The following is a 27,490-nucleotide window of genomic DNA, read 5'->3' on the forward strand; positions in this document are numbered from 1 at the left end:
AAAGAAGAAGAACAAGATGGCAAACCTGGCAGTCACTCCAAAACTTTCTAATATCTAATATCCAGTGGAGCAAGTACTAACCACTCTACTCCATAGCCTAGGAAAACAACAAAGTGTATGGTCTTCTGGAATGCTAGCAGGGTGGAAGGCAGAGGGTGGAAAAACTACACCATCAGTTCACTTCTGCTGAAAATCTCTGATCCAGGTTGTCTGTAAGAGAGTTGCACAATATAGACAATAAGATAATAACAAATACAAGGTATTTCCTTGCTATGAAACTAATTTTTAGCTTTTCAGTCAAGATACACAATTGAATGAAAAACTTGTAGAAAACATTCAAAGCTCAGATGAGATAACTACTTATGTGACAATACAAAACTTTTTTTTTGCATGTATGATCCCTGAGAGAAATAATAATGCTATGTAAAAATTGCTTTTTCATATTTTCTAGGTATCCTAGACAGCAACATTAATGGTTTCCAGCCAGCATGAAACACACATCTGGAGGATACTGTGTGGGGGCAAGAACATTGGTGGAACCTGAAGTATCTGAAATTCTGCTTAACTAGGCAGCATTTTAATGACAATGGTGATTATGTTTCTGTATAAGTTAGACCAACATACCTGTTTCTTCGTTCTCACTGTCTTCTTCCATCCCTTCTCCAACAGTAGCACTTTCTTCTTGTTTAGGGAGGGCTTCATCATGAATCTAGCCACATAATGTAAAATAATGCAAATTATAGACTGTATTAGAAAGCAACATTGTTTTCTCAGCAATCAGTTGCAGCTATTTTTAGTAATGGTTGGTGACCTTTTTCCCTACAAAATGCAAATATTTCATATATTTACTGTAAAATGTACTGAGTTTGGTGACAAGCTTAAGTAATTACTTCACTAGGTAGAGCCACAAACTTAACCTGAAATAGCAGCAATAACAGAGATCTCATAGGGTCAATAGCACCATCCCCAACTATACTAAGTTTCATTAATTAATTTTAATTTTAACTTAATTTAAATTTAAGCTCTAAGACAGACTTCAATCCAACATTCTGAACTACAAAATTCAAAAGATCCCATGATCCCTAGGAACTATAGCTTCAATACTAGCCACTATTAAAAATATCACTATTCTTGTAGACAAGAATAATACTCTTTCAAGGGTCTCAATTTTTCTCAAAGGTCACCATTCCTGTGTTACTTATTTATTTTGCTAATAAACATAAAAATGCAACACCATAACATTAACATTTGAATAATAAATAATCCAAAGGGAAAAACCTATACCCAAGAAATAATTTAGTCAACAAGCTTTTACCTAAGGGATGTAAACATTCAATTCTACAGCCTCCAATGGCCTGTTGAAACATAGGGGACAATATGATCTCCAGGGAGATACTATTCCATAGAAAGAGGGCAATAATTGAGAAGTTGCCTCCATATTCCAGAAGGTCTTAGCAGAACTGTCCACAATAATTATTTTGCTCTTGTCACTGAAATGACCCCACTAAAGTGACCCCGTCAACCTTTTCCAGCATCTTCTGTATCACTGTTGCCCAGTATCACTATGTGTTAACTTTATCTGAGGTAACCTTCAGACCTGAGTGATCCTTTTGGATATTCATACGCTTGGCATATACTTCTGGCGCTCTTTGTCCTAGGAACATCACACCACCATGATATAGCAGTAGAGCAGGACTTGAAGGGCTAAGGACTCTCCCAACTCTATCATTACTATCATACTACTTAAATGGCAAGACTTGTAATTACCACCACTCTCTCTGCTCCATGATCCAAGACTCTCTTTTCTGCTTGTAGCTGCTCCAGAATGGTTTTCTGTAACAATGGTGCATTTGCTCCTCTTACAACAGCTACCAATTCTCCCCCCTGAATTCAAACAGAAAGAGAAGGCTTCATTTTACAAATACAGTTCATGTCAACAGAGAGACACTGTTATTGTCAATATAAGACTTCTGATTATATTTTACCATTGAAAATGGGGTATTATAAACATTGAAAGAGTTGCACTCTCAATATGTACAGATATTAAATGACGGGGGGAAAGTCGATTTTAGCAAAAGATTAAGAAAATAAGTAAGGCACAGAAAGAAAATGAAGATGTAATTTTTTTTCCTATTTTTTTTTTTAATTGGCTGATATATAAATGTCTGCAAATTTAACTGGTGATCAATTAATTGATAATCTCATAATAAATTAAGCACATTTATTTGAATCAGTTGGGTGTAATGGCTGGACTAGAAATTGTGAGCCCATAGGGAGTTCTAAACCTCCTTTGGGCATGAACACCAGCTGGGTAAATTTGGGCCAGTCATTCTATCTGTCTCAGTCCAATCCAAGTCACAAAATTGCTGTTGTAGAGCAAAAACAGGTGGGAATAGTATGTATATCAAGTGGAGTTGTACAAAACTAAAAGTTGATATAAATAAAATAAATAAATAGGAAGGTAATTCTGCATAAGAAATCCTTGACAAGCCCCATGTAGTTGACAAAATCAAGAAAGGAAGAGTGAAATGGTTTTCAGGAAAGTGAATTTATTCTTAGCCTGGGGTAAAAAAAGAATCTTCAAAACTATAGGAATCAACTTCTCAACCATATAAAATGAGTTAAGGTGGAGTTTCTTTGAAAGTGTTTTTCTACCTCATCTTTCATACCTGGACTGTCTTTATCCCAGAAAAACTGAACACTTCATCATATATGTTTATAATTGATTACCCAGTAACATTCTTAATAAAAAAATAAGTTGTTCAAGTTTCACATATCCTGACCTACACGAAGCAATCGGTAATATTTTGGTATGTTCCCTTAACATTCCAGGACATATTTAACTGAGTGCTCTTTAGATGGAATTTTATATTTATATTGTAGGAAACATAAATGATAGAAAGGAGGCATTATTTGCTAGAGTTCATATGCCATGCTAAGTTATAATATGATTTGTTTTAGTTTAGTGTACTATGTGACTTAAACCATTTTGTGATCCAGCCTATGGTGTTTGGCAACCAGAGGTGCAAATCAAACCAACTGTACTTTATTCAACAAAACATGGGTTGGCAACATAATGGCTGAATCTAGCTGTGGTATATGACACTCTATTCTAAGAATATGTATGAGTCATATTGGGTAGTTAGAAACAGTTGCATAAGCACTGAGTATTGATTACTATAATATTTTGCTTCTGCAGAACTTGTTAGTTAAATAATAGTAGCTAAGTTGTGTGTTCTGCAAACTGAGTCAATTGTCGTTTAATTAAAAAAATATTTAAAAGTCATATTACTGTGTTATGTGACCCTATGTGCTAATCATAGGCTGGGTAGTCTATGTTTCCCTCATTGACTTTAGCTAAATTACTTTAAGAAAACATTATATAACAAATGCAATCCTTTCAAATCTTGTAAGCATCTGAATATTTATCTTGTTCAGTATTATAATAAAAATAATATATAATTATAGCCCACAACATTTTGAACTGTTATTATGTAGTTACCTATTATGTAGTTACCTATTCACATATTTTATTTTTTATATTTATGAATTTACTAACCACTTTAATCAACACATCTCATGGTGGTATACAAAAGAAACAGCAATAGCCAATGCAATAACTGTAAAATATATTAATATCCTAGCCTAGCCTATATATTATATGATATAAAACATAATGTACAAATAATGCAATATTTCTGGTACTGGGAGCTCTATGATATATTAAAGTTGCTTATCAGGAATGAAAATATGCTCTGCTCTACTCTGCTATAATATAATATAACAAATATAACATAATAATAAATATAATATAATAATATAATACAATACTATACTGTACTGTACTGTACTGTACTGTACTATACTATACTATACTATACTATACTATACTATACTATACTATACTATACTATACTATACTATACTATACTATACTAAATATAATAAATATAATGATATGATATATGTCAGGTCTGCAAGCCATCTTTTCTTTTGGACTTCAGGCTTGCCATACTTTCTACTATCCATTTTCTATTGTGGGAAAATGGGAGGGGTGATTATACGGAGTTGGGTGATATGTAGCTATAATAACATTCTTTCTAGAAAGCCAAGGTCAGTGATGACGAACCTTTTTTGGCTCGCGTGGCAAAAGTGGGGGGAGCACAGGGGGGGTTGTGCCTGAGCATGCCACACCCATAATGCAATGCGCGACCATTGCACACATGACCAGCTCTCCCCCAAATTTTTTGCATACTTTCTTCGCCATCCCCAGGCTCAAGAGGCTTTATAGGAACCTGGGGAGGGCAAAAACACCCTCCACACCCTCCGAGGCCCTCCGGAGGCTTCAGGAGCTTCCCTGAAGCCTCCGAAGCACAAAAAAATGACCCTATGGGCAAACCGGACTTCCGGTTTGGGAACAGACTTCCGGTTTGCTCGTAGGACTGGTTTTAGCCCTCTGGAGCTATACAGCCATATGGACAAACTGGGACATCATTTTTTGCCCTCCAGAGGCTTCAGAGAAGCCTCCAGAAGGCCCCTGAAGGCTGTAGAGGGCTAAAACTGGCCCTAGGAGCAAACTAGAAGTCTGTTTACAAGCTTCCGGTTTGCCCGTAGGGCTTGGTTTTTGTGCTCCGGAGGCTTCATGGAAGCTCCAGGGGGGCAGGGGAGGCTGTTTTCACCCTCTCCAGGCTCCTATAAAGCTTCTGGAGTCTGGGGAGGGCGAAAAATGGCCTCAAAAAAAGGCTGAAGTCAGCTGACCAGCTGACAGGACAACGCCTCACGTGCTCTGACAAATGGCCTCCGCATGCCACTTGTGGCATGCGTGCCATAGGTTCGCCATCCCGGGCCAAGGTCATCCTTTGTCTCTGCACCTTGCTGGAACTGGATGGGTGGAAACTGCCAGCATGGCAGAGGACGATTGGACCATGTGATGGACTTGTGTGTGTGTTTGGGGGAGGATCTTGAACTTTCAACTGGGTGAGAAAACATGGAAGCTTTCAGATTCGGGTTTTCCCAGATGTGCCAACATGGCTTTCTTAATAAATCGGAATTTTGAGGAATCCTTTGCCTCAGACTCTGGTTTACTTGTGGATGCTATTTGGAACCCTTGACAATATAATATGATATGATATGATATGATATGATATGATACGATACAGTAAATGTTTTTTAGTCATACCATGCATCTCCACATACAAGTTCACGAGAATAATCAAACTAGCATGCTACATAGATATTTTTGGAAACATACATACTGCCCAAATCTGGCAAAGTTTATTAGAAAAAATAATACTGATGGAAATATTGTGTAATGAAATTGGCCTTTTCATATTAACTTACACCATAAAACAGAAATGTTGGCTCACATTTTCCACGATATTTCTCTAGCGCATCAATTGAATCTACCTCAGCCTAAACGAAAAGCAGACAAGAAAGCAGAATAAAATAAATGTCCATAACTTCAAGGCATTCAAAATTTGACATCCACTGCAAGCAAGCCCATATTTCTTAATAAGTAACAGTATGATTGCCTAGCATGCTACTAATGTATCAGTGTGCCATGAAAGCACTTTTCAATGCTCTTCTCCTAAGTATACTGTTCTACTAATATGTTGATGGTGTTTGCACAACATATTGAACACAAGTAAGCTAACTATATTTAAACCACAGTATTTGTTTAATTTATGATGCACTGTGTTTTGTGGATCCAGAAAAAAATGATTAATTAAATTAATAAAGTATACCATTCAGGTAGCCAAATGTCTCAATTACCAGGGAGCTTCTGAATGTAATTCAAAGTACAGGGGTTCATCTATAAAGCATTCCTGGCATAGGACCTTGATGTTTTTAGTAGCACCTTTCTCTATTTTGGTCTGTTCTATAATACAATACAATACAAGTAGTCCTCAACTTACGACCACAACTGAGCTTGTTATTAAGAGAGTTGTTAAGTGAATTTTGCCTCATTTTATAACTTTTCTTGCTACGGTTAAGTGAATCACTTCAATTGTTACGTTAGTAACATGATTGGCAAATGAATCTGGCCTCCCCATTGACTTTGCTTGTCAGAAGGTCTCAAGAGGTGATCCCAGGACCCCATGACCTTTCAACCGTCCTAAATATGAATCAATTGCCAAGCATCTGAAATTTGATCAAGTGTCCTTGGGGATGCTGCAACGGCCTTAAATGTGCAAAACGATCCATAAGTCATTTTTTCAGTACTGTTATAATTTCAAATGGTCACTATATGACAGTGATGGTGAACCTTTTTTGGCTCGCGTGCCAAAAGTGTGGGGAGCGCAGGAGGGTCATGCGTGGGTGTGCCTCACCAATGCTATGCGCACGATCCCAGCATGGATGCACGCACGACCAGCGCTCCCCTCCATTTTTGCCGTGCTTTTTTCACCCTCCCCAGGCTCCAGAGGCTTTATAGGAGCATTGGGAGGGCAAAAACAGTGCCCCCCCCCGGAGAGGCTCTCCGGAGCGCGAAAAACCGGCCCTACAGGCAAACTGGAAGTTCAGGAACCAACTTCTGGTTTGCTTGTAGGGCTGGTTTTAGCTCTCCAGAGCCTTCAGGAGGCTTCCCTGAAGGCTCCGGAGGGCAAAAAAATGAACCTACGAGCAAACCAGACGTCACTTCTGATTTGTCCGTAGGGCGGTTTTTCATACTCTGGAGCCTTCAGGAGGCTTCCCTGAAGGCTCTGGAGGGCTAAAACTGGCCCTATGAGCTCACCGAAAGTACATTCCCAAACTTCTGGTTTACCCATAGAGCCAGTTTTTTGGTGAAAAAACTGAGGGTGAAAAATGGCCTCAAAAGAAGGCCGAAGTTAAATGCCAAGTGCACATATGTGCGCTGTCCAGCTGACAGGACGCCTCACGTGCCACTATGTGCCATAGGTTCGCCATCACAGCTATATGAACTGCTGTAAGTCAAGAACTACCTGTATTGTACAAATCTATACTGTATGATACTGTACAAAGAACTGGCAAGGCTCATGTATAATGTAATTTTACCTTATTGGACCTATGAGACATGTTTTTTCTGTAGCCAGACTTGCTCTTTGGAACAGTTGACCCACAAAGTTTGGATCACTCTGCTGATTTTTAAGAAGTCATCAAGCCCTGGCTCTTCCACAGGCACTGAGTTAGGGATAACATGTCAAGCCGAAAATTCTGATATTGTAGAGATTGTTTTGCCTCCATAGTAATAGTTGTTTTTAACTCTTTTATTCTTTAAAAAGAATAATTTATTTTTGCTTGCTTCACCTGTTGACGTTCCCTCTGTAAGTGGACTAGAGTAATTGGTGAATGGGTGGCCTCAGAAATAAAAATAAAATAAAATTAAGGTAATCCTATTGCATAAGCATAAGATTACAACTAGGCTGTGATTAATTATTGGTGATTTTTGTATTTTAATTTGATGTGGCTTGAAATCCTAGGGTTACAATTTTTATATACATATAGACATAGACATAAACATTGCATCTAAAACTAGATAAAACTAGTTTTCAGAAAAAGGATACCCAAATTCTAATTCTTTGATCCAATCTTTCTGCAGTCCACAACTGGTAGTCCTATTATTTGTTTATTTCTTTAGTATTTGTACTATCACATTAGATGGTATATTGCATAATAGAGTTGTGGGCCATGGACTAATAATCTTGATAACAGGGTGTCTGCTTCTAAAGACCATCCACTGGGACACTAATGGGCTTCCTTGTGCCATTTGTTGGCCATTATGAGAATAGCCCTGCTGGACTAAATGGGCCAGGAGTCCAGTCCAGCAAGGTATTGCTTCTGTTCTTCTATTTTGATGCTGGCTTTTTAAAAGATAGCCACCCCATAAAGAAAATGACAGCGGACTTCCTGGGCGGGACTTACTGATGGTAGCAGCTAAACACAGCTGCTCCCGTATTACCAGTCGCGTTATCTGTTAAGATGATCATCTACCAGACATCTGACAGACACCTTACTCTTCGGGAAAAGAAGGGAAAGGAGAGAAGTTTTGTCAAGCAAATGCCTTTCTGATCTTTGCAGCTTCTGTGTCTGTGAAGAGAAGGGGGGCCAGCTGAAGGCAGAACTGCTCCATGCTGGAATTCTCCGGCTGCTTTGCAGCCCCAAGTAAGCTTCCCTCCCACTCAGTTCAAAGATTGAATTACTTGATTTCAAAACGAGCAGAATTCGTATGTGAGAGCATTAATTGTTTATTTAAATCTAGCTTCTTTTCTACAAGATCCCCTTCCGTTATTTTATCTATTTAAAGAAGAAAATGACAGCATATTGCATATTATATTTACATGTCTGTTATAGATTGAAACAGAACCTCTGTTCAGGAGATTAAGAAATCAAGATGGTGGGTGTATGATTGCATAATTGAGCCTCTGGCTCTTTTCACATACATGTGGCCCATATTAAAAAGGGGATGGAGATTTACTCACGTGGTCAGTTACACTTACTATCTTAACTTTTTTGATCCGTTCTGAGAATTGGGCTTTGCTAACTGTTTAAATAGATCTGAAGCTTTTTCTTACCACAGCAAAATGCAGCAGGTCACCGCCAACTTCATTTCTTATTTTCTTAAAGAGGTTAACAACTGTTTTACATGGTCCACACCAGCCTTGATAAGCATCTACTACTGCAAAGAAATTAACCTGTGTCAGTAGAACTGTGGCATGTCAGAATAATTCCAGAAATCAATCACATATCTAGAAATGAAGAGTTAATTATTATAATAGTCTGACAGAACTAATAAATGCTTAGCCTTTTCTATTTGTTACAAGTTTTAGATGGGAAGTTACTTTTAATCTTTGCAAGATACCACATAAAATACCAATAAATTCTGTATCAACTGAAAGAAGGGGTTTTTTTTTGTTCCTGCCTACAAATGTGTGTCCCCGCAATACTAACAGAATTGGAAAGTTGTCATTCAGGCTTAACTATAGATTGCTGTTGCCAAGGAAAATTTTCATTTGTTAACATGTTCATTCAGAGATATTATCGTATAGCATGACTTAGCAGAGGTATGGTTCATACTACTATAATGATCTGAACATTAATATTATTGAACAACAAAAGAGAAAATGAACCTCGTAAAATAACTGTGATTAAAAAACTTACCAATCAATCCTTTGGACCCCAGAAATTCTTCCCAATGTTCTTGATTATTGACAACCATCTGTGCAAAAATTAAACCATATTATTGAGAAATATGGCAATAAGCAAAATAGCTTTTTAAAGCATAACTTCCTGAAGAAATTTGATAGACTAATACATGAAAAAAATACATGTTTGTGTTACTAAAAACTACTTGTAGAAGATGAAGTCATAATTTAGTAACATTGGGTTAAAAAAATTCTTTGAACAAAAATCCAAACTGGTAATGAATAAAAAATCATTGGAAATGTTAGGATACAAAGCAAGAGTATTTGTGAACTTTTTTCTTGCTGAGTGCAGGGGTGTTATTGGAAAGTGAATAAGCCTTGAAGCCTATTGTTAGGTTGTTGATAGGCTGATGAAAGATTAGCAATAGCCATGTCTCTATTGTAAAAACAAAAGATTAGTGCTAAATCAATCCAAATCTAAACTAGCAAATATTACATTTGACTTTATAAAATGATATTTATAGGACAAGTACTTATGTTGCATTAAGGCAGTAATATAACAATTAAAATACAAAATATGTACTTGAATCTGTAAAAGAATAAAACATTTCAGAAATATCACATGGAATGTAATGACATCATCATAAATAATAAAAAAAAACATTCATTGTGTTACAAAATTTATATTGCACAATCAGATGCATGACTCTGGCTCTGGAACTTTTAGTAAATGCTTGTTTTTCAATGAACATTAAATTGATAAAATAGTATCTATCTCTGAAGTATAAATATTACTAAGAATATGCTTAGTAAACTCAAATAATAGAAAAAAACTCAAAATCAAAACATGCTGATGAAATTATATGATACTGAAATTTATATCATACATGAAATAATCAAAACCAAATTATGCATTAACTTATATTGCTATCAGAAACACAAGATGCATGACAGAGTAGCACAGAATTCTCATTGTCTTGGAAATGTAATCCTATTCCAAAAGATTTTTATTTTTTCTCCACTTTTTCTTTGTCATTGACAAGATTAAGCTAAGCATATCATGAAAACATCAAAACAGTTCAGCCAGTTTTCAATAACTTATCCTCCAAGTCCAAGAAAAACAGGACAGAGTGACTGAAAGTATAGAATACCCTTCCTTTTCCCAAAAGTTCTGCTTTCCATCCAGCAGCTAACCATCCCCCCTTGCTGCCTGCCTAACTGCCTGACGAGTCTGTCAGCAGGAATTATGTGATAGAACAAAAAGCACATAAAAAGTAGAAAATGAGCGGTGCTTCTATGTTCCAATAAAATGGAGAATTTTGAGCAAGTTACTATTGCTTTATGCAGCCAATCATTACTAAGGAAATGTGGGTTAAGCACATTATGGAAACATATTACTTACAAACTGACCCATGGACTAAACACAATAAAAACAACTACGATTTGAGCAATCTGGATATAGTGTGACAAAATAATCTGTGAAGCATCAAAGACAAAGACTATTTGTATAGTTTTATTATTGGATGATGTGGGCATAGACATTATATATTTCTCACTAGGAAGGAACTTTTTTGTTCCATTAATTTTGTTCTGAATAAAAAAGTTCAGTCTCAGAACATCAAATCTCAAAGCTTTAACCATCTGAATATTGCATTCTGTATATGCCAGATCACTTTGAGGTCACTTTCTAAGTAGCTGGCTCAGAGTCACCTGGAAAAATTCCAATGAAGCCAACAGGCCTTCTTGGATAGGAATAGTTGGCAGAGTTGAACAATAATCATTTTCTTCCTCTGGCCACATGATGGCAGGATTTATAGAGATTATATCCCTTATGGAATTATTTATATAAATAAAGAAATCACAAATATATTCCTATAACGCCATACTTAAATATTTCCAGAAGAGTAGCCCTATTACTCTGTTGAAGCAAAGCCAACAAAGAGACATGTGCACCTTAAAAAACCAGTACATTGTATCATAGCTTGTATTGACCATAATTTATCAGAATAAGAGGACTGTAGTTATGGAGGTTTATGCCCCAATCAACTTTTAACTTTCAAGATTTCGTGTCACAATTTCAAGATGCTGTTTAAAATAAGTTTTTAAGCAGTTGAACAGCCCTGGGAAAGGAGCTGCTAACTGATGCAAGCAGAGGGTCTCCACCTATTGAAATGCATCTTTTGTTTGATGCATTATGGTCAACTTAATGTATACATCACTCCAGATACAAATGTACTAAATGCCACCAGCATATTTCAAATATATTGTGGTACATGTGGAAACAACATTTAGAGTTACAAACCGTTTTTGCATTATTTCACAACATTCTCTAAAAGCCACTGTGGGCACCATCACACTACTAGTTCTGAAATATTTGTTCAGGTTTGGACTTGATAACATAAGATATTAGCAGGTGGCAAAGCAAATGCATCTGATTTCTCTTTGGAGAGGATTTTGAGGACTGGGCTTGGAAAAATTCACAATATTTGTGGGAAGGAAGAATGAGGCATAATCAGACCCATACTAAGGTCATCTTACTTAAAGGATTTGCAGTAACTAAAACAAACCAGCAGGATTTTCTTCAAAAGTAGCTGCAATATTTTGGCTGACATTATTTTCATGAATAGCTTAGATGAATGCCAGAATGCATGTATATTGGACTGATCCAGAATGATTGACACGTGGTCCAGGTTCACCCATATGTGCTAAAACACAATATGACTTGTTTGGATTTGATTTAGCAAGTTGTGTGAACCCAGGCCAGTATGGTTTATTCAGTGCATCATCATGGCTAAGTAAGCCATGGCTTAACAAGCTGCATATAGCAGACAAAACTCTCTTATTAAATAAGAGTCTAGAACTATCCCCCTCAATGACAGAGGAGTTGAAAGGACATTTTCTTTTTCATGAAGATTAAACTGAGCAAGAGATTATGCCTGCATTGAAATGAGAACATTGGTTAAACTACAATACCCTGTTTAGAATAATATCTAGTTTTGATCTGAAAATTAAATAGAAGCTTGTCAGCAATTTCTGCACTGCATGATTAACGTTCATTATTTCATCTTTTCTGAATCATCAAATTAGATTAAAAACAAAAACTTCATGTTTGGGAGACTGGTGATTTAGAAATCTATAGCTTTCTGTTTTACAACTACTGTTTTATATATAGGTTTCACTGGCAAAATATAGAAGTACTGGAGCAATTTTGTCCTCTCCATACAAGCAGAAAGTACAGAACAATCGCACTGGGTGACTAATATCTCATACTAACCTGCAAGGCTAATTCCCTTTTTCTGCTGGCCATTATGCTGTGAAACAACCAAACAAATAACAGGCATTACATTATGTAATACTATTTTCCAATCTAAAATATTATTAATATTCACTACTAATAAATGTAACCACATATAAACATGCATACATCTTTACAGGTAGTTCTCGACTTATCATTCGTTGACTGATCCTGCTTTCCTGGGTTAAGTGTTCACTTCCATCTGGAGACCTAATAATCACTTAATTTTTGCAGAAATCTATGTTTAGCATGATGCTATCAAATAATTGTGTGAACCCTTTGGAAGCTCACATTTCACTAACTTTTATTCTATGACATTATTATAACTTGCTGAAAAACCATCAGCCATTATTAGAAGAAGTAAATCTGGGAGGAAAGAACTGGAGCTCTAGCTAGATGGAGTTTAGCATCATTCTTCATGTCCTAACCTCAGTTTTAGTTATTCTTGTTTCCAAGCTGAAAGGGATATTCTGTATTCTCTGGAAACAACAAATGTGGATTTCAGAAGTTTGTTAAATGTAATCATTGGTACAAAACACCCAACAGCAACATGTACAGTCTAATGCTATGAATGCTTGCTTAGAATTATGTCTTCCTCTATCAAAGGGATTTTCTCTTTTTTAGATATGCTTTGACCTGGCAGTCTTTTCATTTAAGTGGTGTAGCAATAGCCATTATACCAAGTCTGATGAGCAATAGGCCTGCCACATTTACAGTTTGATGTATTTATTTTCTTATGTATTTCTTATGACATTTATCCCTTTCAATCTGATCAAATCTAGGCAGTTTATAAGTCAAAATACAATAAACTATACAATAAACTATAACTATAAAATAGTATAATAATACCAATATCAGAATATCGCTACAAACCTCACAGCATGCCTCTCTACTGTCGACCTCACCCCATTCCTAAGAGGTCTGTAAGGATTGTGCATAAGCGCACCAATGTGTCCTAATGTTTCTTTTTATTCGTATCCATTTCATGTATCCAAAATCATGTTTATACTTATCTATGTTATCTAATACATGCTTGATGAAATAAATAAAAAAATTAAAAATTAAAATGTTGCTTTTTTACCCAGGCAACAATAATAAGCCCTCTTTATCCCTGAAAAAGTCAGAAGAGCATAATCAAGGGGCTATGTTTGCTTTGGGCAACTTGTTCTACAGGAGGATGAGAATGTTTGTGCTTCATCCTACCAGAATTCCTAAGAAGTGGGGGGGTTCAGTTGGAGCTTTCTTTCTAGACGTTGGTGAGGTAGATTCTATCTTGATAATATCCAAATCAATTGTGTATGATTGAAGCAGGGACATGGAGGCAGGGGAGGCAGAGCCTCACCACTGTCATCATGAAAAGAAAAAAAATGTAAAAGGAAAAAGACAAGAGCTAAGGTTAGGCTGAGCTCTGGTTGCTGCCAGAGTGACCATGGATGACTCTGCTTAGTGCTTAACTGTTTTAAAAAGCCTCTAAAAAAGCACCCTCTGCAAGAGGCGTGTCTCATCTAGTCTGACTTTAGGCGTTTTATGATCACTCGAGCAGAGTTAAGCAAGGGTTAGAAGCCTAAAAATTCCTGACGTAGGTGAGGCACGTCGTTCTCCTGCCTCCTCCTGTAGAGGGCGCTTTTTTAGAGGCTTTTTAAAATAGTTAAGCAGAGTCATCCACGGTGACTCTGGCAGCAACCAGCTCAGCCTGACCTCAGCTCTTGCCTTTTTCCTTTTACATTTTTTTTTTCTTTTCATGATGACAGGCAAGAGCAGAGTTGAAATCCTCTCTGAAACAGCTGGAAAAGGTACGTGTGGGTTGGAGGGAGGGGGAGGAATTCAAACTTCATCCTCTAGTGTAGATCCCTCCCCAAGTATAGTTTGATTGCAGGCAGAGCCACGTTGCCTTTACACACACACACACACACACACACACACACACACACACACACACACACACACAGCTGGATAAAACTATATAAGCCCAGTTTCACTGATTACAAGTTTGAAAAGGCAATGTGGCTTCGCCTGCAATCAAAGGCTCGGATCGTCTCCAATCCAACTTCTGTGTTTGTGTTTGTTTGAGAGAGAGTGAGTGAGAGAGGGAAGGGGGTATGAGAGATAGTCCAATCCAACTTTTCTGTGTGCCTGTGTCTGTTTGAGAGAGGGGGAAGTGAGGGAGAGAGAGAGGAAGGAGGGGGAGGGAGAAGAAAAAGAATGAAGGAAACTTTTTCGCAAAGGAGAAAAACAAATGCTGTCACTTTAAATCGGAACTGAGCATGCCTGGCTGTGGAATTCTGGGAGTTAAAGTCCACAAGTCTAAAAAAATTTGAAACCCCTGTGTCAGTGCCTCACCAGCCGTAAACCTCACTGGATTGAAGGGAGAGTCGCACCAAATATATTAGATCTTACACACAAACATGTATGCATTAAATTGCCACTTTAATGAATTAGAGAGAATTCCTTTAACCAGTTTAAAAGGTTTTCCTCTATTAACGAAGTTGGGGATTTTTTTAAGCATTTATTTTTGATTGTAAAATCTGTATAATCTGTAAAATCTATAAGAAAATATTGCCATAATAGAAAACCCATATATTCACAGTCTCTTTTAAGATAGTCAAATATGGCTTTAATAGTGGAACTGTTCTCATCAATTTATGAGGTTTTATGTGGTTATCTGTTTTTTTTTGTTAGTATGAAAAAAGTATCCTGAAACATCTGTTAAGACACCAAAAGCTCCTGAAGTTTTGTAAGTTCTGTATTATTTTTTGATACTTACTGGTCATTCAACTGCTTATCAGTTGCTTACCACAATTTTAGTTTATTGACTGACCCAGGATAAATGAATGGGCTGGATGATCCACAGGGAGTGAGCAAGGAAAAAAAGGGAACTATTTTTAACAGGTGCCATTGTTGCTTGCTGTCTCATTTTCTTGTATGAGATAATGTGTAGAATTGGGCTAATTACAGTCCTATAGTAACCGCTGGATTAAATGCATTTTAGCTATATTCATCTTCTTAAGGCTCCACTACTATAATTAGTTCAAATTCCCAAATTTCAAATAAAAAATAGCAAATCTATAGCCATTATAAGATTAGAGATATGTGAGAAACTGTACAGGTACTAAGATGCCATAGTTTTATCATACTACAGTAACTGTGCTGCTCCTATTTTTAAATGACTCTGTTTGTATGATATATTTATTCACAATTTATTTTATTTTATTTCACAGCATACACTAAGCCATAATTGGCTTAACAGTTTATGGAAGAAACTACAATTGGCTAAATTTATACAATATGCTAAGCCATAAATCATGATTTTCAAACCATGAGGGCTAAATTTAATCTCCATACTAAATCACAAATAAGCAATCACATTAGCTGAACCCAACTACCCCACCCCCAAGAATTGCTGTATCTATATGATATGATGAACCATCAACTAGCTGACCATTCAGTGTGCTGCACAAACTTAAAAGGTAGATGAATCAAGCAAACCATGGATAACTATCATGTGAATACACATCTCAGAAGAATTGAGAAGCAAAATGAATGCCTAGAGAGACATAAATGGATCTTTGCAGATAATGACTGGAGGTATCCTCAATAAATTTCATCTCCCTCGTCTCTATAGTTTTAAGAAAGGTGAGGATATAAACTGGGAGTGTCAAACTGGCAGCCTGCAGGCCACGCCCACCCCAGCTCCATGAAGGGGAAAACACTGAAATATCACACAATGACAATGTGATGCCGCGAGTTTGACATCTGTGATATCACTCCTCTTCTATAGGTAAATAAGTATAATAGGTGAGTAAGCATAGGCGGAAATTAGGTTGAAATGAAAAGTGTAATTGCAGGAAGAACAGATTAAGCCTGTATTGATTTGACATACTGACTAAATAGACTGCCTAGCCAGTTTATGCCTAGCACATTATCCAAATATATTCAGTATTACACAAATCCAGAAAATTGGGTTGAACAAATTGTGGATATGTTGATTGTCAGTGAATTTGAAGAATTAACAGAGAAAATAAAGTGGAGGTTCAAAAAGAGCTTTCCTCCCTAGCAGTAATTAATCTCAGCCCTTATTGTTTCCTCTTACTCTAATTTGAATGCTAACAAAAATGTCCTAACTAATTTGTGTTTGTTAGGAAGAGAATATTGTGGGGTTCTGACAGACCAATGAATAGCTCCTGGAATATATTTCCCACCCTCCACCTTAAGATATAAGGTACCAATAATTTACCAAGGTTGAACTGATCAAATAAATGCAGCAGAGGAAGCTCAATAAAGTTATTTTGTAAATGTAAAGCATCAACTTCAGTAGAAAAATATGGCTACAGTATTTTCCAGAATGGGGCAGATTTATAGAGATCGCTTAAAACATGGGCAAGAAATGAGAAAGCTAATTCTCTCTGATCAAGGGTGATGAGGCCCATTTTGATATAAAATGCTGCTGGTGAAAAGCTAGCTCTAAAACATGACTGAAAACACAGGTTGTATGGTTTTGCAGAATAAGTAGCTATGAGGGGTTCTGTTTTTGCAATGCTAACTATACCAAGAAAAAAAAAGGCACAGAAGATTAAGAAGCAAAAGCATAAAAAGGAAAGGTGGATTTGAAATATCAGTTCTTAGAATGGCAAGCATTCAGCATAATGTACCTGTTCAAAGGTTCGGCAACAGCTTCCAGGCAAACAACAGCGTCTCTTGTCACCATAGCAACAGGGGAGGCAGAGGAGAATCCGCTCTGACAAGCATGTCAATTCTTTCCCCAACCTGCTGTTACTATTTTTTCCCCTTTTTGTGCAGTCAGATAACATGCTGTCTTCTGATTCTCAACTGGATGGAAGAACTGAAGATCAGGAACAAACTTTACAACTGAACTATACATTTTGGCAGTACAAGCTTGGCCAGATAACTAATGCTTTGAAATTAAATGTGTGCTTTCTAAAATGACAGGACTGGTGAAAATAATGAAATTGATCAGTGGTCCTCGCATTTTCCAGTTCACCTGCATCAAGAAGGGTAAGGTGATTGATCCCTTTGGACGTTGATTGCTTCTCTGTTTTAGATCATTATTCTTTAAGGATTATCCTTTGAAATTTGCTAAATTTCTGAAGGTTTATTTGATTTTGGAAATTAATTAATTCCCAGAGCATTTAAAATATAGTAGAAAGGAGAAGAATCCTGTAATCTGTTATTATTTGTCAATTTATAATTAATATTGTTAATTATTCTTTTACCAAAGAGGAAGTATATTACAATTTATTAGACTGTATGTATGTAGGATTGTGGTACAAATAGGTTATGCAGGGGAGAAGAACCTAAGCATTTTTAATATAATAAAGCATACAACTCTGTTAACAGTCCATCAATGGAAATGAACAATGAATTTCAGATCAAATTATTGGCAATACAAAATGCCACATCTACTTGAATTTTGATTCTGTTGTTTATAAAACATCTAGGTGTCCAAATTGACTTCTACAGATTTTACTGGATCGTTCATAAATATGTATGAATTGTGCTGGGCACATGTTACAAAAAGGCAACAGTAAAAATATTGGGTTTCTATCTGGATGGTCTCTTGTGACGAGCCGATGGACAGAGAATGGAAGTAGTGAACTTCCTCCCATATTTGGGCATACTGGGGGTTGTAACTCTAAATAGATATCTATCACCCCAGCTCAGCTGATAAGGAGTCGAACTCTGTGGCTTAGTGGTTAACACATCTGCCTAAGATGCAATACAGCACAGGTTCGAATCCCAGTAAGGGTACGGCTAGCTGATGAGAGCTAAATAGCTTGAAATAGATCTAGTCTCCCTTTATTTATTTATCAGCACAAATACAACACATATGTAACAAAAAGGCAACAGTAAAAATATTGGGTTTCTGTCTGGATGGTCTCTTGTGACAAGCCGATGGACAGAGAATGGAAGTAGTGAACTTCCTCCCATATTTGGGCATACCGGGGGTTGTAACTCTCTCTCTCTGTCTCTTTCTCCCTCTCCCTCTCTCTCCCTCCCTCCCTCCCTCCCTCCCTCTCTCTCTCTCTCTCTCTCTCTCTCTCTATATATATATATATATATATATATATATATATATATATATATATATATATGTGTGTGTGTGTGTGTGTGTGTGTGTGTGTGTGTGTGTGTGTGTGTGTGTGTACACACACATACACACACACACACACTAATTACAGTACATTTTGAATACATAGGAGAAAAAAGAGTCTTGAGAGTTAACAAGGTCGATACCATATGCTATAAAGTTATTACAGAAACTAGCTGGTCTCCTTCAGATAACGCGAAGCCTCCACCAAGAAGGTAAAGAAAGAAAACTGGTCATGGAGAGAATGTGTAACATCCCTGTCAATGCTACAGCCCCTTATGAAGCATTGCTTATATGTGATGTCCTGGATAGAAGAAAGTGAACTTGCAATAATCTTTTCTGCCATCCTCACCACTATCTTCACAACCTTCCTATCCAAAACATTATTACTTCCAAATCACACAGTAATACAATACGGCAGGATGCTTTCAATTGCCATCTATGGAAAGTGGTAAGGATAAGGGAAGGAGGATGTGCTCTTCTCATACGATGTAGAAAATGAAGGTCCTGTCTGTTGTCCCCGCTTCACCAGTCTCTCTGTTGAGTGACCAAGCTAAACTGCTCATAAGCTGTACACCCAAAAACTTGATGCTACTAACCACCTCCATAGTTGAATTGTTAATACACAGAAATGTATGACTGTGCCTGCTATTTCTGAAATTGACAATGATCTTTGTATCTTTTTGTATTCATTTAATAATACCTATGATGGTTCGAGGTTCATTTTATTTATATGCCGCCCTATTCCCAGCGGGACTCAGGGCGGCGCACAAACCCAAGGAGGGGGGAGGGAAAAACACAAAAACTACAAAAAGTACAGGGCATTTAAAACAACCAACAGCCACACGATTCGAGAGGGGAAGGGAACTCATCGATCCCAGGCCTGCCGACACAGCCAGGTTTTAACGGCTTTAGACTTATATACCGCTTCATAGGGCTTTCAGCCCTCTCTAAGCGGTTTACAGAGTCAGCATATCGCCCCCACAGTCTGGGTCCTCATTTCACCCACCTCGGAAGGATGGAAGGCTGAGTCAACCTTGAGCTGGTGAGATTAGAACCGCTGAACTGCAAATAACAGTCAGCTGAAGTGGCCTGCAGTACTGCACTCTAACCACTGCGCCACCTCGGCTATAAGTGACGACTAGCACCTTGAAGCGTATCCGGAGACCAATCGGTAACCAGTGCAGCTCGTAGAGGATAGGTGTAACGTGGGTGTACTGAGGTGCACCCACAATCGCTCGCGCAGCTGCATTCTGGATGAGCTGAAGTCTCCGAATGCTCTTCAAGGGCTGCCCCATGTAGAGCGCATTGCAGTAGTCCAGTCTTGAGGTCACGAGGGCATGAGTGACTGTTGCAAGTGCCTCCCGGTTCAGGTAGAGACGCAATTGGTGCACCAGGCGAACCTGGGCAAATGCCCCCCTGGTCACAGCCGACAAATGATGTTCTAAGGTCAGCTGTGGGTCCAAGAGGACTCCCAAATTGCGAACCCTGTTTGAGGGGCGTAAAATTTCACCCCCCAGCCTGAGTGATGGAGTACTAGCCAAATTTTTGGGAGGGAAACACAACAGCCACTCGGTCTTGTCTGGATTAAGCTTGTTAACCCCCATCCAGACCCTGACAGCCTCCAGGCACTGGCACATCACGTCAACCGCTTCACTGAGTTGGCATGGGGCGGACAGATACAACTGCATATTGTCCGCATACTGATGGTATTTTATCCCATGCCGCCGAATGATCTCACCCAACGGCTTCATGTAGATGTTAAACAGGAGGGAGGACAGGACCGAACCCTGTGGGACCCCATATTTCAGGGGCCTAGGAGTCGACCTCTGCCCCCCGACCAACACCGACTGCGACCTGTCCGAGAGGTAGGAGGAGAACCACCGAAGAACGGTACCTCCCACCCCCACCTCTCGTAACCGTCGCAGAAGGATACCATGGTCGATGGTATCGAAGGCCGCTGAGAGGTCAAGAAGCACTAGGACGGAGGCATGACCTCCATCCCTGGCTCTCCAGAGATCATCGGTCAGTGCAACCAAAGCAGTTTCCGTGCTGAAGCCAGGCCTGAATCCAGACTGAAAGGGATCCAGATAATCTTTGGAACATTACCTAAGATAGAAGACAGTCTAATCCTTTTGAACTGGTGATACTCCAGTTCAAATTGCTTTAATTCCCTTGATGGATATTGTAACCTGCAAAAAGGAAATTATTTAATTACTTGACTATTCTAGTTTTTAATCTATTCTTGCATAATGAACAAGTTACAAATATGTCTGATATTTCAAGTTAAGTTAAAATATAAAACATGAAAACTAAATAAAATTGTTAACATTATAATTAATATAAATTCTTTAAAGGCCTGGTTGCCATACCTTCTGAACATATGATTTACACTTTTTAGAATTTTGGAATAATTTTTCATCATTAGATATATGAGAATATATTTCTGCTTTTTCCATCTGAAGTCTGTGAGAAAATCTTTCCAGGGTTCTTTTTAAAGATTGAAAATGGATTTTATGACAGTGATGCAGTTAAACTCAATAAGGCTGCTATTTGTGGTGGGCTGTACTAAGAAAAAAAAGACATCCAGATTCATACCATTTGCTGGATATTCCATTTTGATACTTTTAGAATTGGCATTTCAGTGGAAATTTGTTTCAGGTGCCTCAGGTAACTTGGTCTCAGAATTAGTTCCCATACTTCTGGGTCATTGTGTATTTTTGTGAGAGAATATGTGGCTGATATTTTTAACTATTTTAAACATACACACACAGACAATTAAAAACATTCAGATGGGGTAAAATAGAGACTTGAAGTATTGGAATTACAATAACGTAAGTATTAGGTAAAGTAAAAGCTTTCTTCCAGTCAAGCTCAACTGCTAATGACTTCTTGGCAACAGTGTGGAAATAGTTTCAGGGATAGTTTTTGACTTCTCAGTTTATAGCTCTGGTATTTGCTAGTTGTGTCCATCAAAACTACGGTAATTGGGCCATGCCCAACTTAGCTTCTGAGCACAGACAAGGTCAGCCATGTTATGTCACGTGAATCATATAATCACAATCAGAATAATCCAAGTGTTTGAATTATTCATACCACATAATTATGTCAAATATTTGATAATTGTAAATTTGTAATCCTAAACACACAAACATTTTTAAAATAAAATATTACATGTTACAAAGTTTACATGGTTTTTCATTAACAACATCAAATATCTTCGGACTACATATTCATTTTTTCCTTTGCAATTACATTTTTTCTGGTCTTGAATTAAGTCCTAAAATGGTAATTTGCATTCATCAGTTCAAATACCAACTTGCTCATTATTACTACATTTTATTTAAAAGAAGAACTGTAGGTACACAATTCATATGTTATCTTTAACAATGAACCACATGCCAAATATCAAAGACAAATTCTATATAATTGTTTCTGTAACCAGTAAAGGAATAAGATTGTTATGATTTACTTCTATTCCACACGAAGATTACTGTGTTATTTTAAACACAGAATAAAATTATATTTTCTAGATTCCAAAGATAAAAAAATAAAGACTCCACTGAACTGAGATTAGTTCTTGATTATTACATAGACATACCATTTTCATAGCAAAACCTGTCTATATCAATCTTTGGCACTTTCTATATACTATCTAAGAATATGATTTTCATAATTTTCACATTTTAAAACATTTTTCACATATCTGAAAAAGATATTTTCATACAACTGTACTGAACTGTATTAGGACTGACTTGATGTCATGTACCTGAACAACAAATCATAGTATGCTGTTACTAGCACTATACACACACAGTCATATTAATTGCACACTGCACTACATAAAAATACACTAATTTTGTATTCATTTAATAGAAGAATCTAATATTTCCTGGTAATCTTGTTTTTTAAAGATTTTCCAAGATAGCTTATAACATGCAAGGAAAATTATGCTAATAATGATAACAGCTCCTCCAATTATATCATAAACGCTGGGGAAGATGTGTAGTATAAGAAGCTGAAGAATCATGGCTATCACAATCTCCAAATGTTGCACTGTGCTAACCAATGCTGGATGGAATTTGCTCAAGGCATAGTAGACGCCAAGAAAAGCCACAGTAGAACATATACAGATGCCAATGAGATAGCCCCAGCTTTCTCCATTCAATGGAATTATTGGCTCTTGAAGGAAAAACATAGTTGAGGCTCCCCATATTGTTCCAGTCCAACCAAAAGTAAATAATGCTGTCCACATGCTGACATTATCTTTAAGGGACCTATATACTATCATGGACAGAGCTGTGGTTAAGCCTGCCATAACTGTCATTGTATATCCAAAGATTTCCTTCCAGATATTCAACAGAGAATTTTCTTCATCAACAATGTTGGGGATCATGACCAAACAAACTCCAAAGATACTACTCACTACAGTAATTACATCAACATATGCCATGCGCTCATCCACTAGTAAAAATGCTAAAATGGCACTGAAAACAGTGGTGGTAGCTCTCCACATAATAGTCCCATTGCTTGGAGGAACAATTGCAAAGGAAGTATAAGCACAGGTAATAGAAATAACATTACATACTCCATAGAAGAATAGCCGCAATCTATGGCCTTTTGGTCCAAAAGGGTCTTCATGGTAGTAGCATACTACTAAAACAGAAAACACTTGTAAAACAGAACGAATGAAAATCAATTCAAGAGATGGCACTTTGGAACGATCGGCAGCAAGTCTGGTTATCAGAGCTACACAACCATGGGCCAAAGCAGATCCAAAAAGAACAGCCCAAGTTTTTCTGGACTGAAAAATGCTTCCCTCTATAAATTCTTGGCCTTGTTCATTCTTGTTGACTTCTAGCTTCTGTCCTGTCTGCAATGGAATGTCAATTGTTCCAAAGAAAGACTTTCCTGTTCGTTGTCCATCACTCAACAATCTTCTTTTTGGATTATCTTCTGTAAAACTCTCATGATCTTCACTAGATTCCTCATACCCTTCTTCTCCAGACTGTGGATAATAAGAACTATATTTCACTGTCACAGTGTTGGGATGAATTTTCACTCGTTTTTTCACTGGATACTGCTTGGAAGAATCCATTTCATCAAATAAGAAGGACTGATTGCAAAGAAAAACAAATACATATTTATATATTTGATAAAATTGTTGCACATTTTGACTATGTAGAATAATCCTAATTCATTAGTGTTCTATTACCATATTAGATAATTTGAAGTATTTTCAGAAGAAATGAAATGTCTTGTTCTAAAATCCAATATAGTAAATCAATTGTAAGGGAAGAATCTGTCTCATCATAGTAAATGCATGTTCTGGTTTTTTTTGGGGGGGGGGGGGCTTCCCTCATGTCAGTATTGACTTCTGGTAACTGTCTGAAAAGGCTTCTGCAGTTTTCTTGGCAAGATTTCAGAAGTGGCTTGAAATTGCTTGCTTCATAGGGCTGAGAGAGTATGATTGGCCCAAGGTCAACTAGAACTCATCTCAATTTCTAACTTCCTGCCTTAACCACTTCACCAAACTGCTAATTTAGACAATTTAAAACATATACTTGATATTTATCTTTCTTGATGCATCTACATTTACTTTTATGCTTCCAAATATTCAATTAGGAAATTGAATCTGATGGGTTTTTAAAATCTAATTAGAAATAATTTTGCTTTGAATCTGAATATAAATCAGCTTTTATGTCTGTATAAAATAGTTCAGTTAGTGCCACTAAACATATTTTGGCACAGTTAGGATTATTAAATATATGTAACTACATTGAGGGTAAGTAACAAACAATATTGTATATTTACAAGGGCTACTTGAAAGAATGTAGATTATTCTTTACATTTCCATATTCTCCATAGACATTATTCTTTAAGAAGTAAGAATTATAAAGACAAAATATGATAATCCCTCTACTAACTTAAAATGAAGGGGAAAAGATACACTCTAAGCTATGCTGATTTACTTATCATTGCTTCTTCAAATAACAGAAACATGACGTTCCTTATAACGTATGGAACATAATTCTAGGTTATATTAGCTGATTACTGCAATTTATTTAAATTATGATAATTCTCTGTGATCCTTCCAATTTGAAAGATATCACTTTAAAATTGCATGCACATTAATAGAAACAGAAAGATTTTGCTTAAATAAACATGCAGTGACATCTAGGAACTAAATTTGTAATGCAAGAAGAGAAAGGAGAATGAAATCAAAATTGGAAAAATAGTCCTTTACCTTTTGTTAGAGGGTGTTGTATAACAAAATAACCAAAGGCCAAGTATGTTAAGGATAAGGAAGCTGCTCTGCAATGTTCAGCCGTATATCCATTTCTGCCTTCTAAATTCATCGAAAATAGACCTGGGTGTTGTTGCCTTTAAACTGGAAAGTCAAAAATAGAGCAAATGGTGTCTGTTCTGGATATATGCTGAAACTGTAGTGTAGATCTTTCTGCTACTCTCTCATCTGCCTTCACAGAAAAGGAGAATACAACTAAAGAATCAAACGCACTGAAGACATTAGAGTAAAGTGAGCATGCTCAGCAGAGCTCAAGGGCATTTGACAACACCTTCATTTTGGACTGCGGAGTGGAATCAGTATTGCTTTTACTAGTTATTCCGGCACTGAAACATATGTTTAGCTGAGATGTTATCTTTTCATCAATAGCAGGACTTTCCTGAATTCAACATTGTTGAGATGGAAAACAAAAGTGCTTAAGAGAGTTACTGATTTGTCCCTCCTGGTCAATTGGTTAATAAGTGAATAGAATAATTAAATAGTCTTTTCTCTAGCTAGAGTCTCACCAAAAGCAACAGGATTATATCAAAGTGCTATAAGGCAATTAATCTGAATCACTGTGAAAAAGCATAATCTTAAAGATTGATGTAACCTTCAAAATATTGTACATGAAAAAGCCATCTTGATTGTCATTTACTTCATTCATATACAATTATTCATCAATTATTAACAGCCTTATTCATTTAAGTTTATGCAAAAGTACCACTGAATTCAGTGGGTTTACTCTTCCACATATATAGATTTTAATCTCTCAATACAATGCAAACAAGTGATTTTGAAAACTGGTAAAATCAAACATTTGTTTTTAAAATTATTTGTTGAAAACTTTTCTATACTACTTTTTGTTGAAATAAATATCAGAATGATTTACTATTAAAAATTACAAATATAACAATAAACTAAAACAAAGCACTAAAACATACAGAAAAACATTTTATTAAATAAACACGATAATCAGTAACATAATAGAAAAATGTAAAAATTATTTTAAAAAAAAAGGTCACAATGGCAATTAGCACATTATTAGGTGGCCTTGAAGAACAAGAATTCAAGGCCGGGCATTTTAAGACATCAAGAATGGCTCCATGGGAGGGGATTTCAACATTGGGGTGGCCTGATTCCGAATAGCCACTAACTGCATGTTCTTTGACGATCACCTTAAATTATGGATTGGAAAATATAGCAAGAAAACAAAATACAGCTTTCCTTCCAAGACTGTGGTTCAAAGCCATTAAGACACTAGGATGGGAACCTAAGACAATCACAACACAAATTCTGCAATTTAAGTACTTACATTCAGATAAAAGAACCCGAGTACACATGGGCAGAGTACACACTCTGACGTCATGTTCACGTCTTCCCATCACTGGGACATGCCGCACACATGCCCGACCCTGATTGCTTTACATATGCTATGCAAACCCAGAAACTATCATCCGTTCAATAAATAAGCTGCATCCCAGGATGAGTGAAAACACGGCCTTTTTCAAGAAAACGTGAACAGCTTAATTATTATTTCTCCTTTCTTCTTTGAAACTGCCAGTCCTGTCCTCTAGCCCACATCTAAAATCACGAATGTAAGAAGACCAGAGACCAACCCTGGGCTAGGAACTGCTATACTTCTACCAATACGGTGTGTCTCAGTAGCTTTTTTTTTTACAAGTTAATACACAATATTTCTCCCAACACACACAATGTGGATTCAAAATTAATCAGACCGTCCTTTCTGCAGACAAACGGTCCTTCCGAGCGTGCAATTACGGTTGCCCTGTCAATTGTCAATTGATAATCACAATCACAGAGACGGTAGCAATACTCGCTGCACAACACAAAAGTCCGCCACAGCCTCTGAGCAGTGGAGGGAGGAGAAGCCCGACACGTGGAGAAGGTCAGGTTGGGAAGAATATGAGAATAAGCCCACTCGTTGGAAAAGCTAGGATCTTCTGAGGTGTTAATCCGTCATCTTTTCTAGCTAATTTCCAAATTCAGAGCCCGAAGGGCGCGAAGCAAACCAATTGCTGGTCGCACCGTAAGGGAGCGAGGCGGGGTCGAGGAGGCGGCCGTCGTCAGGAGTAAAAGAGCGCATGCGCCTTCCCAGTCCGCTCAGTCATGGCTGCTTTGCGGGTGGTTCCTGCCTTCCTTCTCTCGAGAGTTCTGCGGAGAGGTTGCCGCTCGTTTAGCTGCAGCGACCCCCGGACCCGGGCCGTCACCGTGCCCGAGCGAATCGAAGAGAAGCGTCGCGCTGCGTTGCTCGGAGGCGGCCAAGCTCGCATAGACGCGCAGCACAAGCGGGTGAGCCGGCGCCTCCCTTCCTCTCGTTGCAGGCGAGCGAAGCCCTTGCGTGGCCAGTGGCCGCTGGCTGCTCCCTGGTGTGCCGTGCCAGCGATTTCCGAGGCAACGTCTGGCCAGGACTAAGAGGAGGTCACTTGGGGGGGGGCATTGCAAAATTATGACCCATAGCCCCCCCCCAGGCAATTCCTCCTGCCATCCAGCCGAGGTCGAAAAGAATCCGACACCTTCGACCGCCGCAGCCGCGGAGTTCTCCCCCGCCGTGTCAGGGTCGTCTCTTGATTTTTTTCTATTTAATGAAAACTACGGGTGCGAGAAAGCAGATCGCCCCCGTCTATTCCTTCGCTGCAGTTAGCAGTTTGTGGAGCTAGTGTAGGGGAGGTCAGGAAAAG

At 37.7% G+C, this 27,490-nt stretch overlaps 3 protein-coding genes across 6 annotated transcripts in view; 1 reads left to right on the plus strand and 2 right to left on the minus strand.

The window, feature by feature from the left end:
- NME9 (NME/NM23 family member 9) lies at positions 1-26,967 on the minus strand. 2 transcript variants are annotated; one of them, XM_087725602.1, is made up of 7 exons: positions 26,838-26,967; positions 9,118-9,175; positions 8,532-8,635; positions 5,341-5,412; positions 1,768-1,884; positions 625-709; positions 1-210 (listed from the first exon to the last, which is right to left on the minus strand). In XM_087725602.1, exons 2-7 carry the CDS (start codon positions 9,173-9,175, stop codon positions 173-175), a joined length of 474 nt encoding a protein of 157 aa, XP_087581728.1. In that variant the 5' UTR covers positions 26,838-26,967; the 3' UTR covers positions 1-172. The 2 variants fall into 2 exon arrangements, with proteins under 2 accessions (XP_087581728.1, XP_087581727.1); XM_087725601.1 differs by lacking the exon at positions 26,838-26,967 and adding an exon at positions 12,376-12,410.
- SLC35G2 (solute carrier family 35 member G2) lies at positions 21,618-26,779 on the minus strand. 3 transcript variants are annotated; one of them, XM_014055204.2, is made up of 3 exons: positions 26,104-26,779; positions 24,750-24,893; positions 21,618-23,618 (listed from the first exon to the last, which is right to left on the minus strand). In XM_014055204.2, exon 3 carries the CDS (start codon positions 23,598-23,600, stop codon positions 22,368-22,370), a length of 1,233 nt encoding a protein of 410 aa, XP_013910679.2. In that variant the 5' UTR covers positions 23,601-23,618; positions 24,750-24,893; positions 26,104-26,779; the 3' UTR covers positions 21,618-22,367. The 3 variants fall into 3 exon arrangements, with proteins under 3 accessions (XP_013910679.2, XP_013910680.2, XP_013910677.2); XM_014055205.2 differs by having other exon boundaries at positions 24,750-24,977; XM_014055202.2 differs by having other exon boundaries at positions 24,750-24,981.
- PCCB (propionyl-CoA carboxylase subunit beta) overlaps positions 26,844-27,490 on the plus strand; it is a 27,736-nt gene continuing 27,089 nt past the window's right edge. The window contains exon 1 of the mRNA XM_087725600.1: positions 26,844-27,101. Coding sequence (XP_087581726.1) covers positions 26,919-27,101 — 183 coding nt within the window. The 5' untranslated portion in view covers positions 26,844-26,918. The remainder of the gene's footprint in view (positions 27,102-27,490) is intronic.

The sequence above is a fragment of the Thamnophis sirtalis genome, unplaced genomic scaffold, assembly GCF_051295495.1.
Source record: "Thamnophis sirtalis isolate CommonGarterSnake01/CBP01778 unplaced genomic scaffold, rThaSir2_p1.2 scaffold_11, whole genome shotgun sequence".
Taxonomy (NCBI): Eukaryota; Metazoa; Chordata; class Lepidosauria; order Squamata; family Natricidae; genus Thamnophis; species Thamnophis sirtalis.